General features: G+C 35.7%; 1 protein-coding gene across 10 annotated transcripts in view; it reads right to left on the bottom strand.

The window, feature by feature from the left end:
• The window catches only part of LOC103025331 (R3H domain-containing protein 1), a 75,609-nt gene that overhangs the window by 26,803 nt on the left and 32,248 nt on the right, over positions 1 to 16,558 (bottom strand). For all 10 annotated transcript variants that reach the window (XM_007257067.4, XM_007257068.4, XM_007257069.4 and 7 more), the window contains 9 exons: positions 11,597 to 11,729; positions 10,141 to 10,219; positions 7,193 to 7,252; positions 6,277 to 6,417; positions 5,121 to 5,229; positions 4,474 to 4,569; positions 2,805 to 2,833; positions 2,644 to 2,697; positions 2,305 to 2,522 (listed from right to left, as the gene is read on the bottom strand). In XM_007257067.4, the coding sequence (XP_007257129.3) occupies positions 2,305 to 2,522; positions 2,644 to 2,697; positions 2,805 to 2,833; positions 4,474 to 4,569; positions 5,121 to 5,229; positions 6,277 to 6,417; positions 7,193 to 7,252; positions 10,141 to 10,219; positions 11,597 to 11,729 (919 nt within the window). The remainder of the gene's footprint in view (positions 1 to 2,304; positions 2,523 to 2,643; positions 2,698 to 2,804; positions 2,834 to 4,473; positions 4,570 to 5,120; positions 5,230 to 6,276; positions 6,418 to 7,192; positions 7,253 to 10,140; positions 10,220 to 11,596; positions 11,730 to 16,558) is intronic.

The raw sequence follows: 16,558 nt of genomic DNA, 5'->3' as shown, positions 1-16,558 counted from the left end.
ACCACTAGCTCCTTAGCCGCCCAGAAGTGAGTATCATTGGCCTGTAGCCTGCTGCTAACCCTGGATAGCACTGCTGGAGCAGCATTAGCTTAGTCAATAACTGGTCGTTCAGAGGGAAGTTTATCAGACTGTAGTTTTGCGTGTTTACCGTGTAAAACAAGCTACGCGGGACAAACTGCTAGCTAATATTGCCCTGGCTTCCTCAGTTGTAGCGCTGTTGGGTGGCATTAGCTGTTAGTGGTTAGCTCATAATGCTAATGCCCCAAGCTTTAGCGGAATTCTGTATTTCTAAGCTTACGGTAAATAAACTGAAGCGCTTTACTTACCAAAATAAACAGTTTACAGGATAGAAATCTGTTTAGATTGATATCCAGCACTCGCTTGACTTGTCTGACTTGTGTAAATATGATTTTTTTTTTTTTTATTACATTTTTGTTTACTTTACTTAGCTTAGATTTTACAGGTCTCGCCACCCAGTGGGCAGACCTGCTGAATTTAGAAGGAAAACATGGTGACATTCCTGATTCTTACAACTACTTTCTAGGTACTAGTTTTGCATAAAATGCATCTTATAATCCAGTGGGCCTTATAGTGCGAAAAATAAGATACAGTTTTTTTTGTTTGTTTTTTTTACAGGACAGTAGAAACAACCGTAAACAAAAACATAAAATGTTGTAATTTCTCATTTGTTACGCTAGTTAGACATTAATGCCCAATCACTGACAAGCTTTACAGAATATTCTAGTAATCTACATCAAAATTACAAAAATCCACAATGCCATACAACATAATAATAGCCTGTCCTACTACAGCAAAAGTCCAAATAATGCTGCACAACCCACAGCTTTTGATTCCACAAAAGTCATTACTTTCTTGATAATCCTCTCCCTTTATGATGCACGCCTTCAATTATAATAAAAATAATAAAGACACTGTGGCAAAAGGCAGCAAATTTCTTCATCACATCACGGAAAAACAAATCCTCCTTCTCCACAGGCAGCAAATCCTTAATGCAGATAAGCTAGCGTAACACAGAAACAGGGTTCTAACTGCATTTCTGCACAGGCACACGGTGCTGGAATTTCACAGCTCAAATGTGTGGTAAGCCACTGTTAACACTGCGGCCGCTGTACATACAAAACCTTTTGAGTGGGCTTTTTAATGTTGGCAGGACACAAAGAGAGTGATAGGTTACTGAGCGGAAGAGGAGTCATTAAATATTAAAATATAAATATATATCGCCGGCTCCTCTGGCCTGTAAATGCCAGGGCATTAATAAGCAATGAATGCAGGCGGGAGATGGCCATTAATATGGATGCTGCTTTGTTTTTTTAGGGGCAAAAATGAGAATGGGTGAGTGAAGGGAGCAGAGCAGGGTTTTTTATTTCATTTTTTTTATAGGGCAACTCACAGATATTGCATGCAGAGAGCGTGTAAATGGGTGTCAGGGTTAATTGCACACAAAAAAAAAAACACTAGCTTTTCAGACTAAAGCCTAAAATATATAAAATATAAGAAATATTATGTGTATTACACTTCATAAACATACTCCTAACACATTATAATACGTTCGCAAAGCATTATAAACATATAAAAGTATAATACACTACAGCCATGTTTAATATGTATTATGGATTGTTAAGTGAAGAGACCACTTAAAAATGATGAGTTTCTTTTTTGATTTTACCGAATTGAAAACCTCTGGAATATAATCAAGAGGAAGATAGATGAACACAAGCCATCAAACCAAACTGAACTTCTTGAATTTTTGCACTTAATTTTTTTTTACCTGTTAAGCTGTTAAAACGCCAATGTGTGTTTTTGAGCATGTGTAAGTATACTGCTGGCTTGTGTTGTATAAGAGGTGTTTATGAGGTGTTTGTTAGTGGTTGCTGCTAGCAGATCAGTGTGTCAGTGTGTTTATATCCAAACCTGCAGGTGATTGTGCGTGTGTGATTGTGTGTGTGGAGGGTGTGTGTTTTTACTTTCCAGTTTGTGTTAATGCTGTATCAGTTTTAGAAAACTTGTCAAAGTAGTATGTGTATCTTTTGTGAACCCATTTTAAAGAGCCTGCATGAATAATGTTCCAGCTTTAAGAGAGCTCAGTGTTGTTTCTAGCAAAGCAGGGTGTGTGTGTGTGTGTGTGTGTGTTGTATACACGCTTGTTGGCTTCTTTTATAGAGCCCGCAGGTTTTCCTGCTGCTAGCGTGTGTGTTTTTCTGTGATACAGTAGCAGTTTTAGACAGTCTGCTGTTTCCCGTGCAGCTGGATGAGCAGCGTGTGTGTGTGTGTGTGTTACAGTACCTGTTTTAGACAGTCTGCTGGTGCTCTTGCTGCTGGCTGAGCTGTCTCCGCGGATGAGCAGGCTGATGCCGCTGAAGCTGCTGGCTTTGGTGATGGCGGGCTTCAGGTTCCGGTGGGAGCTGTCTGAGTCCGTGCTGCTCCACGGCCGAGGCTCGCAGCTTTTCGGCTCGTTCTCGGAGCTGCTCTGACGACTATTCCCCGAACGGCCGTCTCTCAACCTGTGAGACACACACATACACACAAAAATACATGCCTATCTTTCTCACACAGACAAACGGCAGCCTTTAGTCACATGAGATCACGTTATTTTTACACTGAAAGAAAGCATTAATGTATTACCTGAAGATTTGCCGCCTCTGCTGAGAGCTAATGCAGCTTACATCCTCCTGAATTCTGTAGGGGCAGAATTTGCAAACGGTAAACAAACAAACTAAGAAGGGATTTTCAAAGCCGCACTGCCCTAATATATGAGCGTGTGTGCCAACACTGGAAAAGATTACCTTTTATCAAGCTGAAAATGATCTTGTCCCTGAGGAATAAAAAGAAAAACACAAGAACATTTAAAATAAACAAAACAAGGTCATCTCAGGTTGTTTATGAATTCATCTTTACCACATTAGATAATGAATCCATGCTGAAACTTCACTACAATAATATCAACACTTCTCTTAAAGGCAGAATGACTTGATTATACTGATATAACACGAACAAGTTTCACTTAGTTCAGTTAGTTTTAGTTTAAGTTTACTATTTAATCAATTTAGAAAATTTTTTTTTTTAACATTCTTATTTAAAGAAAAAAATAAACAGGCTTATTAAGGCAGGTTCAGTTAGTTGTTCACCACATGTTTATGCATTTCTAATCGAATTACACATTTACTGAAGAGATCTACTGTGTAAAATTACTAACACTTTCACTATGAGATGAGTTATGTAGTAAGACTGAACATTAAACATTAAGTTTTCAAAATTTATTATTTATGTCAATTATATAATTACTGATCAATTACCTAAATTGACATTAGTAATAGTGTGTAATTGGCAGCCCTGTCGTTCATTCATTTATATGGATGTGTGGGGAGGAGGGGGATGGAGGAGGAAGAGGAAGAAGAAGAAGAATAAGAAGGAGGAGGAGAAAAAGGAAAAGAAGGAGAAGAATAAGAAGGAGAAGAATGAGAAGATTGAGAATTAGAAGAAGGAGAAAAAAAGAAGATGAAGATAAAGAAGAAGAAGAATGAGAAGAAGAAGACGAGAAGGAATGAGAAGAATGAGAAGATTGAGAATTAGAAGAAGAAGGAGAATGAAAAGAAGATAAAGAAGAAGAAGAAGAAGGAGAAGAAGATAAAGAAGATAATGAGAATGAGAAGGAGACGAAGAGGAATGAGAAGAAGAAGAAGAGGAAGAAGAAGAAGAAGAAGAGGAAGAAGGAGAAGAAGAAGAAGAGGAAGAGCAAGAGAAGGAAGAAGAAGAAGGAAAAGAAAGAGAATGAGAAGAAGAAGAAGGACAAGAAAAAGGAAAAGAAGGAGAATGAAAAAGAGAACAATAAGATAGAGAAGAAGAAGAAGGAGAAGAAGAAGAAGAAGAAGAAGAAGAGGAAGAGGAAGAAGAAAAATGAGAAGAAGAAGAAGAAAGAAGAAATCTGAGAGGAAAAAAAACATTTCATAGGGCTGTAATTTTGCATCTAGTGTTAATAAAAGATTAACAACACGTACATCTTAGTTATATTAATTGAACATGCAAGACAATAATTAATTAGATAATTATGGTATCTATGGTTAAAGAAGTATAATAGTAAAATCAATAAATGCAACGAATTGTTAAAAAGGGTTAAATTAATAATAATAATAATAATCTTTCATATTGTGTGATAGGTATTTTAGGCTCTATAGGCTGAACTAATGACTAAACAGCACTAAGTTTATGTGCATAACAGGTTTATAAATCATCTCTTGTGCATTACAAAAACTAAAATTTAGTTATTCGTGATTTTCACATAACATACCTGCAAATAAACAATTAAGTGTTCAGTACACCAATTGTATACACATACATGCTATTCTGTTTATGTACTCACAGCATACTGCAGTATTTCCACTTAAGAGCTCACACTGAGCAGTACAATAGGTGCTCATGATCATGAGTACTTTTTAAGTGAAGAGTGACACTCACGTCCTGTGCGAAGATTCGATCCCTCGCTCTTTGGTACTCCTCCTCTCTCTCCTCGATAGACTTGCTCCTCCTGTCGTCCTTCAGCCGCATCCGCAGCTACCCAGTGAAGAAGAAAAAGAAAGTCAATAACCATGCAATCTGCAATAAGGGAGGGAATCTCTAGGTATCTTAAGATTCTATTTGATTACGATACAGAGGTCTGAGTTGCATGACTACTTGGTATGGAATCTGTATATATATGTATATATATACAGAAAAAAACTGATTTGTTTCATGAAAATTGGAAGCTACTTATTAAAACCATATTCAACTCTTAAATGCATGACTAATTATTAGAAATGTTTAACCTGGCATTTATATCTTAATCAAAAATTCTACCGTGAATAACTGTATAACACTATAATTTGACTATAACTTAACACTATAATTCATAGGAGAAATTTAGTTATACATGTTGTGAATCACTTATTACCTTAGTGGGTATAATAACATCTATTTTGATTCTATTATAAAATATATAATGTAAATGACATATTTTTTATTTCATCAAATTCATACCAATTTAGGATACTTAGACGGCAGAAGTTATTCAAGGGTTAAAACAGTAGCCAGTACATCATCAGATCAAGTAGAATTTCAGTGCTTACCCTGCCATCCTCCTGATCCAGACTGAGGTTGTCCCTCTTCAGTATGTAGCGCTTCTGGAAATCGTCCGTCTTGTCATCTTTAATATGCTCAGAAAACTTCTGATCCGGTCTGCGGGAGAGAAATCCATATTCAGGGTCTGACAGCCTCACAATAAAGCCTTTACCTGCCTTCAGCCACATGCCAGCTAGTGATGTCAGGTTATGCTGTGCACTGGACCAGTTCTCCACTCCTGCTGCACACTATGGGCAATAGCTGCTGTTAGAATGAACAGCCCTGGGCTTGGGGTTACAATAACGTGGTCAAACTTCACTGATAACCTGAATCCAATTTTATTCCTGGCTACCAGGTGTAAACTGTCCCAGAATATGCTCCTTTAATATTTAATCAATGTGCCAGAGAGTCAGAATTCTATCCAGAACCTACAGAGCCACAGAGATAAGGCACTTTATAAATATATACAGCTCTGAAAAACATAAGAAACCACCTAAAAATGACGAGTTTCTTTGATTAACAAAATTGAAAACCTCCGGAATATAATATAATTAAGAGGAAGATGGATGATCACAAGCCATCAAACCAAGCTGAACTGCTTGCATTTTTGCACAAAGAGCGGCATAAAGTTATCCAAAAGCAGGGTGTAAGACTGGTGGAGGAAAACATGCCAAGATGCATGAAAACTGTGATTAAAAACCAGAGTTATCACACCAAATATTGATTTCTGAACTCTTAAAACTTTTTTCTTCATTATTTAAGGTCTGAAAGATCTGCATCATTTTTGTTATTTCAGCCATTTCTCATTTTCTGAAAAGAAATGCTCTAAATGACAATATTTGTATTTGGAATTTAGGAGAAATGTTGACTGTAGCTTATAGAATAAAACAACAATGTTAATTTTACTCAAACATAAACCTATAAATAGCAAAATCAGAGAAACTGATTCAGAAACTGAATTGGTCTCAATTTATTCCCGAGCCCATAGTGTATATTGTATACCTTGCATGAGCCACTGAGCACCAGATGAGGCTCCTACTCTACAGTCTGCAGCCATAAATGTCAGTGATTTCAGAGTATTAAGAAGCAGGGACCGACACAAATGTGCACAAAATGTGCTGATAACTGCCCTTCTAGCTTAAAAGGTCATTAGCCAGTACTCACATCCTCGTGTTGATGGTTTTGTTGATGATGACCGACTTGCCGGTCGGGTCGACGTTGTGTTCCAGGCCGAAATAGGCCGCCACCCTGTGTAGCAGCATTCGGTGATATGATGTCATAGGGGGGAACCTCCTCTTCTGAGATCTAAGAGAAACAAACCAATAATAATCTGTTTATAAAATTAATAAAATATTAACAGCAGTTACGTTTGCTAGGGGTGTGCGATAATACACAATAAAAGTAGATACTAGGTGTGTCTCAATTCTCTAAACCCTCGATTCGATTTTATTTCCGATTTTAGTTTCACGATTCGATTCGATTCTCGATTTTCTTTTTTTTACAGCAGAGAGGCCTATGCCAGTTTTAGATTAGTCTATGGTCATTCATTGGTTTGATTCATCAAATGTACAATATCTTATTTTAAAAGGTGGGCTTGATATAAGTGATGCAAAGTGATACAAGTGATCTGTAATACACCACTTTAGGCACTAATGGTCAAATTTAAATAATTTAATTAAGCTATATATGTAATGCCATCTAGTGGCTTTTTTTGGTAGCAGCAGTGTGCACTATTAAAACAGCAATGTGCAACATAAAATAACAAAAAAATACAGGAACAATTAGAGCCTTAACAAATTGAACCCTATCCTAATATAACAGTTAAACATGACCAGAAGGCAGGCTATGCGGCATCTATGTATATATGTATATAAATTCTTGTGCACTTTTTAAATTATTAATGCCTCTTTTTTAATGTCAGGGCTCTTTGGATTCTACCAAGGATGTGTGGAGCCAATTTAAGGCTGAATATCGGTGTAAAAAACAGTGTTTTTTGGGGCATTTATGTTTGTCAGACATGCATTCTAGTAAATAAACCAAACTAACACTTTTAAGATATACACCAATGCTGCAGACTTACTCGTTGTTACTGATGAAGTCTAGGATGTCCTGCTCCAGTTTCAGCAGCATCATTCTGTCCCTGCAACAACAGTGGCTTTTAGCATTCATCAAACAAACACACCTAATGACAATCCAATACTCTGAGCTCAGCTCTGCAAACAACAACCCCTCCGGCATTCGCGAGCTGTCTTCATCCATTCGAAAAACCAGGAAAGAAAATGTAAAAACATGCAAATGTGAAAAGGCTCTCCTCTGTATCATCTTTTAGATGTTTGAGGAACAACTGTCATTACTCTGTCTTTTACAGCTTTAGCTCTCTAAGATCTTAACATAATCTTAACAATTTCCCACTCAATAAAACATGTGGCACAGGAAGACCAGGAGGATGTGAGGAAAGTAAGCATCTCTACATAACTTTTTAAAGAGTGAAAACAAAAACAGTGAAGATAGAAAAACACAACAACATCTCCCTCTTTGGAGCTTGAGGCATAAACCTTCCCTGCAGAACAAGAGAAAGGTGGCTTTGTTGCGTCAACAAAACTAGAGAGGAAAGTTTGTGAACAAACTTCAGCTTTGTTTTTCGGGAGAAAAGCAACATTTGATTTGTCATCTCCCAGAGGCAAACCCACAGAGCCCAGAGGGCATGTAGGAGGAAAAAATAAGCATCAAAAATGTCAAAGCAGAAAGAGAGGTGAGTGATGTGGCAAAGTTAAAGAATCCGTAACAGGCATTTTCCTTCCATACACAACACTCAGTTTATCTGAGATTCAACTGTGCATTTAAAATTCAATTTTCTCAAAGAGAATAGGTTTAAGAACGTAAGGGGGAGAAAAAAAACAACAGAAAACAAAATATAATCGACAGTGATCAGACAGTAGACATATAGATATGTTACACTAATTCATTTTTTTAATTCTTCAAGCTACGCTCACTTACCAAGGATACTACACATTAATATTGTAAGGTATATTAAATAAACTGATTATAATAGCATAGATTTAGCGAGTAAAAAAAACAACATATTAATGTATGAACCATTTTCTATTAACAGGAAGTGATGAAGCAGCTAAGCAAACATGCATCTCACATTGTTGCTGCTTATAATTTGTTTCTAATAATGTTCCAGATGTGAAAAGGTTAATCATGTTGTATGATATGTTGTCTAATATCATGTCGTATAATATGAGGCTGTATAGCATATATGTTGTACAATCAATATATATGTGTGTGTGTGTGTGTGTGTGTGTGTGTGTCGTACAACGCATTGTACACCTTATATGCCATATCACATTGCATAATAAGTCATGATATCACGTTGTATACTTTCATAATATGTTGAGCAATATCATGTTGTATGTTTCATGTATGTATGTATGTAATATCACTGCGTACACCATGTTGTATATTATGCTGAGCACTATCATGACGTATAATATTTAGTATAAAATGTTGTATAATATCACTGCATATAACATGTCATATCCTGTTGAGAAATATCATGTCGCATATGTTGTGTATGTTGTGCAATAAATCATTAAAGTTGTCGAACAATACAACGTCATAAATATCACCACTTTGTATATATGTCTAGCAATATTGTCATAAAATATGTCATAATATGTCATCATGTGGTATATGTCACATTGTATATCACATTGTGTAATATGTTGTGCAATATCATGTCACATATGTTGTGCATGTCAATATGTCATTCGTATAATATGTCAATCAATATTGTCATATCACATTGTGGAATACGTCATATGTCGTGGAATATGTTGAGAAATATCATGTTTATGCTGAGTAATATGTTGCATATAATGTTGTATCACATCGTATATGTCGTATAATATCACGTTGCATAATATCACGTATATCATATTGTATTATATATTGTATATCACAATGTATATTACATCGTTCAATATGTTTCATAATATCACATTGTATATGTCGCAAAATATCACGTATATCACGTAAAGAATGTCATACAATATCAGGTATATCACATCGCATAATGTCATATCACAATGTATGTTATATGTTGTGCAAGATCATGTCAGAATATGTCGAGCAATATCATGTCATATAATACGCTGTATAATATGTTGTATAATATCACTGCGTATAACGTCATATCATGCCGAGCAATATCATGTTGTATAATGTGTACTTTGTGCAATTTATCATATAATTTGTCAAACAATATAACGTTGTATAATATGTCGAGCAAAATTATGTCATGTAATATGTCATAATATGTTGTATGTGATGTATAAGATGTTGTATACCATGTATAATATGTGTTGTGCAATATCATGTCGCATTATATATTGTGCATTATAATGTTGTATAATTAATTGAGCAATATTATGTTGTATAGTATGTTGTGCAATGTTGCATTATATGTTGACTACTATCATGTCGTATTATATAATATCAAAAAATATACTACATGCATAAAATCCAAAAATATATTTAATCAGAACAGTGGAATCTGAAGGCAGAGTACAACACTGATCTCTAGTGGCCAGTTCTAAAAACACCCGAAAGGAAACACTGTCTGACACCAATTTTCACATGTGAACTAATAATTCAAAATCCATACACTGGCTTTGAAAATAGATTTTGCAGAACATAGTATCACAATAACATGACATATTACTGTTTGCTGACACCCCTATTGAGGAGTTTCTTAAAAGACTAACTAATCAGTGTGAACACAGACAGCTCTGGTCTGTTTTTTTTTTAACCTTTTTTTCATACTAACCCAATGACGCTGTGATGTTGCCACTGATGAAATAATGTATTTTTCCTATTCTACAGATTTCACAGCTAATTTTCAATAGGTTAAAAAATTGTTGGATAATTAAAAAGGGCTCTCACTACAGCTCTCACTACATACAAGACTTAAAGGACTTGTGTGATCGTGTGAAACGTGTACAAGCAAAGCAGACACAAACATACCGGGGGTTATTCTTCAGTGTGTTGACCAGAAACTCATGGAGATCGATGCCTGTGGAGTCTGTATATTCTTGACTGGGGTCTATGAGAAACAGCAAGAAGAAGGGGGATAAATTAAAATTTAAATTAATAAATAAAAGGAGAGATTTAACACACTGCACACATTCTGCTGCCTCCATCTGGCATGTGAGAAAACACCTCATCTGCCAACACAAGTCTCTGTGACTGACACACACACACACACATACACACACTCTTCTGCACACACACATTTATGCTGCTTGACATGTACTTAGTTTTGACTAACTGGCTATTGCATCATTTTAAATGGTGCAAATACATAAATGCAAAGATCTTAAAAATCATCCTTACATTTAGATCACGGTAATATGTTTGCCACTCCATTAGGACTAGGGGATATAGTAAAAAAAAAAAAATAGTACCACGATATTTACAGAAATGTTTATGCTACACGCTATTTATCATCATCGTACATAGACATTAGAATATCATTAAAAAGTTACTTTATTTCAGTAATTCAGTTCAAAATGTGAATCTCATATTATATAGATGTATTAAAGATATATAGATGTATCACAGAGTGATCTAGTCTGAGCATTTATTTCTTTTATTGTTGATGATTTTGGCTTAGTCATCGATCACCAAAAAAATCTGTGTCTCAGACAATTTGAATATTATATTATAATACCAATTGGTACTTTATGCAGTGTGGGCAGTGTGCCAAGTCCTGCTGGAAAATGAAATCTACATCTCCGTATAAGTTGTCAGCAGAGGGAAGCATGAAGGAAGCTCTTCTGCAATATCCAAATTTTCTGAGACACTTATTGTTGGATTTTCATTGGCTGTAAGTCATAATCATCAATAATAAAGAAATAAATATTTTAAATAGATCACTGTGTGTTTAATACATATATGTTATATAAATGTTTTACATTTTGAACTGGATAACTGAAATAAAGTAACTTTTCAATGATATTCAAATTTTTTGATTTACACTAGTATTTATACACTTAATAAAACTAATTATTCTGTTACAATAGTATATTCTTGAAAAAAAAAATAACTTCATATCTTCAAGAATATTGTTATCGCTAAAACACCATCAAATATTGAGATATAGATCACTGTGTGTTCAATACATATATGTAATATAAAAGTTTCACATTCTGAACTGGATTACTGAAATAAAGTAATTTTTCAATGATATTCTATTTTTATATGTACACTAGTATATATACTAAATAAAACGAATTATTTTGTTATAATAGTATATTTTTTAAATTAAAAAAAAAAATTGTCATATTAATAATATTGTTGTCACTAAAACACCATAAAATATTGGGATATAATTTTGAGACCACAAAGCCCCCCCAACCCCCCCCCAACCCCCCAGCTCTAACACACACACACACTAATACAGTCACACATGCATGCACACCTCTCGACAGTGATTTCCTTGGCACTTTGTCGGCTCTCTCCGTCTTTTCCACGCCTCTCTCGCTCCGCTCTTCATCCCTGCTGGCCGTTGCCTCTTTTTCTAAAGCCTGGTTGAGCTGCAAGTGTATTTTATCCTGCAGGAAACAAGAATTAAAATCCACCTTTCAGAAAATAAAATCACTTTAGAACAATACACTTAAGCTTTTTAATTAAAACATCCAACATTATGGGTTTCTCACAACAATTCCGTAATGAGATAATAGACTGAACCATATGTATGTTCTAACATTTCCAATTAAAATCCAGCGATACAGGCTGATTACAAGAACGGAAAAAATAATGTAATCATCATGACATTGCTCCATCAAAGAGGGAAAACGAAATTAGCTGCTTTTTCACTTTAAATGTTCTGCTTAAGCAGACTAATTAAAAACATTATGGAACATTACATGCTTTTCTGCGTAAACAGCATTTAAATATGCAGATCCTAGAGTGCTGAGGCTCGAAAGTTGTACGCAGAAAACTCTGCAGCTCTATACAATAAGCAGCCTGCTGGTGCAAACGTTCAGAACTGCTTTACTTAAAACTGTGGATACAGTAATATTGCTCTTCTGCCCAAAGATCAATAGAAATTAAGTAGAGTTAAATTAAAGATTTAAACAGAGAAACTAAAGTTAACGACATTATTCACTATATGAATCATTTTATACTGAATTTCAGCCATTAAAAAGGCAAATTTCCACATCTGTGTTGCTCAAAACAGTTACACACATAATTAGACTGTGTAAAAAGGTGTTGCTAATGAGAGTGTATTGGTGAGTCTTGTGTTTTTAAGCAGGGAACTCAACTTAACCTGCTGGGTTTCTAAATACAGGGGTTCTTGTGATGTATTCCACAGATTTTCAAACATTAAAGAAGCTACTGTGAAGCTCTTTTAGTGTTCACAGGGTTCATACTACTTTTATTCAATATATTTCCATGACTTTTCCACACAACCAATCTTTAAAACATCAGTGCAGACAAAGACGGTGGGTTGTTCCGTCTCAATGCTTTATTTGTCTGAACGAACCATTTTTCTCTCACGGAGTGAATTTACACTAAAAGTCCAGCTGAAACTCCAGTCTGGGCAGGACTTCATGCTGCCAGTTTTTTATAAACCAGTTTTTTAAATCCGAAATAGTTTTTTAGTTGATAACCAGAAACACAAAAATTTCTAAAGCAAATTTCCATGACTTTCCATGAAAAAGTTTTCTGGGTATTTTTCTTTCTCCAAAATTTATAAGGCCTGTAAATTACTATTTTCAAATTCCAGGACTGTTCCATGTTTTTCACGACTGTACAAACTTTGTGTTTAACAGAAATTTCACACCTAAAAAAGTCACGATATCAAAATTACAACTTTCGATACATTACCTGCCTAAATATCTCAATACCGATATTGAAACGATACCACGGCAAAAATCTAAAACATCAGAAATTAATGAAAAAATAGAAGATTAAACGTTGAACTAATTTTTTGGTTTTAAAAGAAAAACTAACTGAAGATTAACAGTGTACGAACAAAATAAGTTTATGGAATTTCTTTGAAAGACACCTTTTTTTCTGGGAGCTCTGAGCTGTCTGAGAGGACATAAAACATTTAGAATCAAGTTAAAAAAAAAACGAATAACTATGTGGTGTTTTGATTCACTTGAGCACTAAAAAGCAGAGGAAACATAAAAATAAGGCATTTAAAAGCTGTGAGACATTAAAACTTTAAAATCTGCAGATATTTTGTGAACCATCATCTTCATCATCATGTGATTTGTTTGGTGTTTGAACACTTTGAAGAACTTGGTACATGATGAGTTGAGTGTAGAGTCTGAATCAGTGTAGAGTCTGAATCGGTTTACGAATCGAGTGCAAATTCTAATCAATGATTCGAAACACTGTTTACAAGCCCATGTGTTATTATCACACTGAGCTCGTATATAGGCTACATAGCTGCTGGGAAACTCAGAGAAGCTACAGAGCTCAGAGCCTCTCAGAGACTCTGGATTATACTTCAGAAAACAGGTTTGTGATTGAAAACTGAAAAAAAAGCAGCAAACGAGTCACAGAAAGTTACTATGAAAGAAACTCTGAACACACTGTTTTACAGAGTTTGTGTCGATGCCTCATTTGTAGCAAATACACAATAATGACCACCTCCACCATTTCCATGTGTTTACAGTCTTTTATCCAACTCTGAACTGACTTCTAGTAGATAGGGCTGCAATGAATGATTAGGATTATTACTTTTTTTTTTATTACTACAGTCCATATTATTTTGTTTCTAGGCTGAACGCAGAAGCATTTCTAAGTGGAGAATGGATAAAATATTGTGTTTAAGGACACCAGTATGCTGGAACGACCATTACTGCTGAGCCTTATTTATTAATTCTAAAAACTGGGGTCTCGGGTCGCTTTTCGCTGGAGTTCTTCTGGCCAGGTCACGCGTCATCACACGTACAGCCTCTAAAAGAGGATCCGGCTCAGTTTTACTGAACGTGAGCGATGGAGACTTTAGAAGGGTAAACTCAGAGCTTCGTAGCTCTAACTATTCACTCATAGTAAAAGCAAAGAAACGAATGAGTGAAGTTTCTGACTGAGCACGCTCTCTGTCTCCCTGACTGAACATAACCTGGAATCGGATTCATCCGCTCTGAAAGGAGACCGCATCACACCCGCCCAGTTTAAAATGATTCTTCCGCATGCTCTGTGCAATTACCCATTCTCACCAGAGAGGACCCTAAATCCCAAAACTTACAGACATCAGCTTTAAATATGAAATATTACAAATTAACGATTCGTAGACACTGAAATTTTGAGCCAACAATTTTTTATAAATCGATTATGCTGACTGATCGGTGCCCCCCACTACTGAATATATTGCTCATCATTTAAGCAAATGCAAAAAAAACAAACAGAAGCATGTGGACAATGAGATAAATAGTTTTAAACATAATTAATTTCCTTATTTAAATGAAATACAAATAAAACTTTGAGAAGGACATTGGCGCTCTAGTGAGTATTTCATCAGACTTAACATTAAAATACAAAGTTCATTTTAGGACATAAATTAGTGTCAAGGACTTGGTTTCAATCTTCATACACTGTATATTTGCATATTGGTGCCCATAAAATCTAGAGATATTTCACCGAAGCTGTCAGGTGGGCTATAAGCAGAAATGTATCACTTTGTCAGATATTTACATTAAACTCATTTAAGCTGCTCTTCTTCTCCTGCTCGCTCTCCCTCCCTCTCTCGTTCCCTCTCTCCCTGCTGGTCTCAAGGACACAGTGTGCTGTATCATTAAGTGCCCTGCCCTACATAGTTTAATAATAAAAAAAGGAAACACAAAAAAGGAGCTTTTTTTTCTCCCCTGTCTCTCAATCAATCAATTCCTCTCTCTCTCTTACAAACTCCATAGCAATGATTCAGCTAAGCAAACTCAGTGTGAGAAAATGACCGTAAAACAGCAGGGGGAAAAAAAAGGATAGATAAAAAAGGAAAACTGAAAGAAGGGGGGGGAGAGGAAAAAAGGTAGTGGAAGAGAGTGAGAGACAGAAATAAATGAGTGACAGAGAGAAAGAAAGACAGAGAGAGCTATGAATAGAGTCTCGCTCTGTCTCTCAGAGGACGAAATCTCATTCACTCGTTCAAGGACATGAGACTCATTAAGGACGCCTGTCCATCTTTCGGCCTTCAAAAAAGACCCGTCGCAATGTCTCATAAAACACATCTTCCCTACTTAAAAATACAAAACAGGAAAATATATGGCTGTGTACTGGCAATATCTTGTTGATTTTCAGCACATCATGATACAGGGGTAATGATTCCATATATTACTGTAGAATTGCAGTATATATTGCAATTGTCTAAATCAAATTTTGGAAAAGCTGTATAAACTCACACTTGCGAACAATCCTTTGCATAGAATTTAAGTACAAATGTTTGCGTACAAAGTAATCAGAACAAAGGGATATATGAGCTAGGACTGCGCAATATGGGCAAAATATCGAATCACAATTTTTTTTTTTCCACTAAATATTGCAATTTAAATTTTGCTCGTTTTAATCCAGTAAACCCTAAACCTCCATTAGTGGTTAACATGTCTAGAAAATATAATTATTAAATTCTTTCCACATAAAATATTTCCAGGGTTCGCTGATTAAATGCAGTCGTCAGTTTTATTTTTAAATTTCAAGCACCAAAAAAAAAAAAGTCTTGGAATGACTATGAGCCCAAAGACTACAATCCCCAGCACTCTACGGACTACAAACACTGTGATGTTACAACACATGAGCCGCAATATTGAGGCGTGTTTTTAAATGAGCAGGCTGCATTCATACAAATCACAATGGGAAAAAAAACATTAACTGTTCAGCCCTAATATAAGCACTGTAGTCTGTGGCTGCAATGATTAGTCAGTAAAACGCCATGAGGGAGGGGTAATGAGGTCATTCACAAAGTTTATACTTACAAGGTCTGTCTCTCCAAAAGTGCTCAAACAGAGCAAATTTCATACTTACTTACTTATAAAGTATCAATATTTCCCACATTTAAACAACTTTTGAACATTTAAAAGGGCACTGAATCTTTCATTTTCTGAAACAATCGAAAATATAAAATAATCAGATTGGTATATATATAAAATAATCTCTCTGCCCTAAATATCTGCTGCGCCTGCATTGCATTTGGTCATGTAAGGGTGGGATAGACCATGCTCGACTATGTAAACCCATTCCATGAAGCTCTCTACTAGGGTTGCAGCGGTAACCGGTTTCACGGTATACCATGGTATTAAAATGCACGGTTATCATACCGTGTGTGTTTGCTTATTACCGGTAAAACGCAAGCCAGCGGAGAAACTCACCCGCGCATGCGCAACTCTGCTCCGCTTCAGCTGCTCACAGCACACAGCGGTGAGAACAGCAGAAA

The sequence above is a fragment of the Astyanax mexicanus genome, chromosome 23 (genome assembly GCF_023375975.1).
Source record: "Astyanax mexicanus isolate ESR-SI-001 chromosome 23, AstMex3_surface, whole genome shotgun sequence".
In the NCBI taxonomy this organism is placed as follows: Eukaryota; Metazoa; Chordata; class Actinopteri; order Characiformes; family Acestrorhamphidae; genus Astyanax; species Astyanax mexicanus.
Note: the sequence above shows the minus strand (reverse complement) of the source record. Positions and strands in the feature narration are given on the sequence as shown.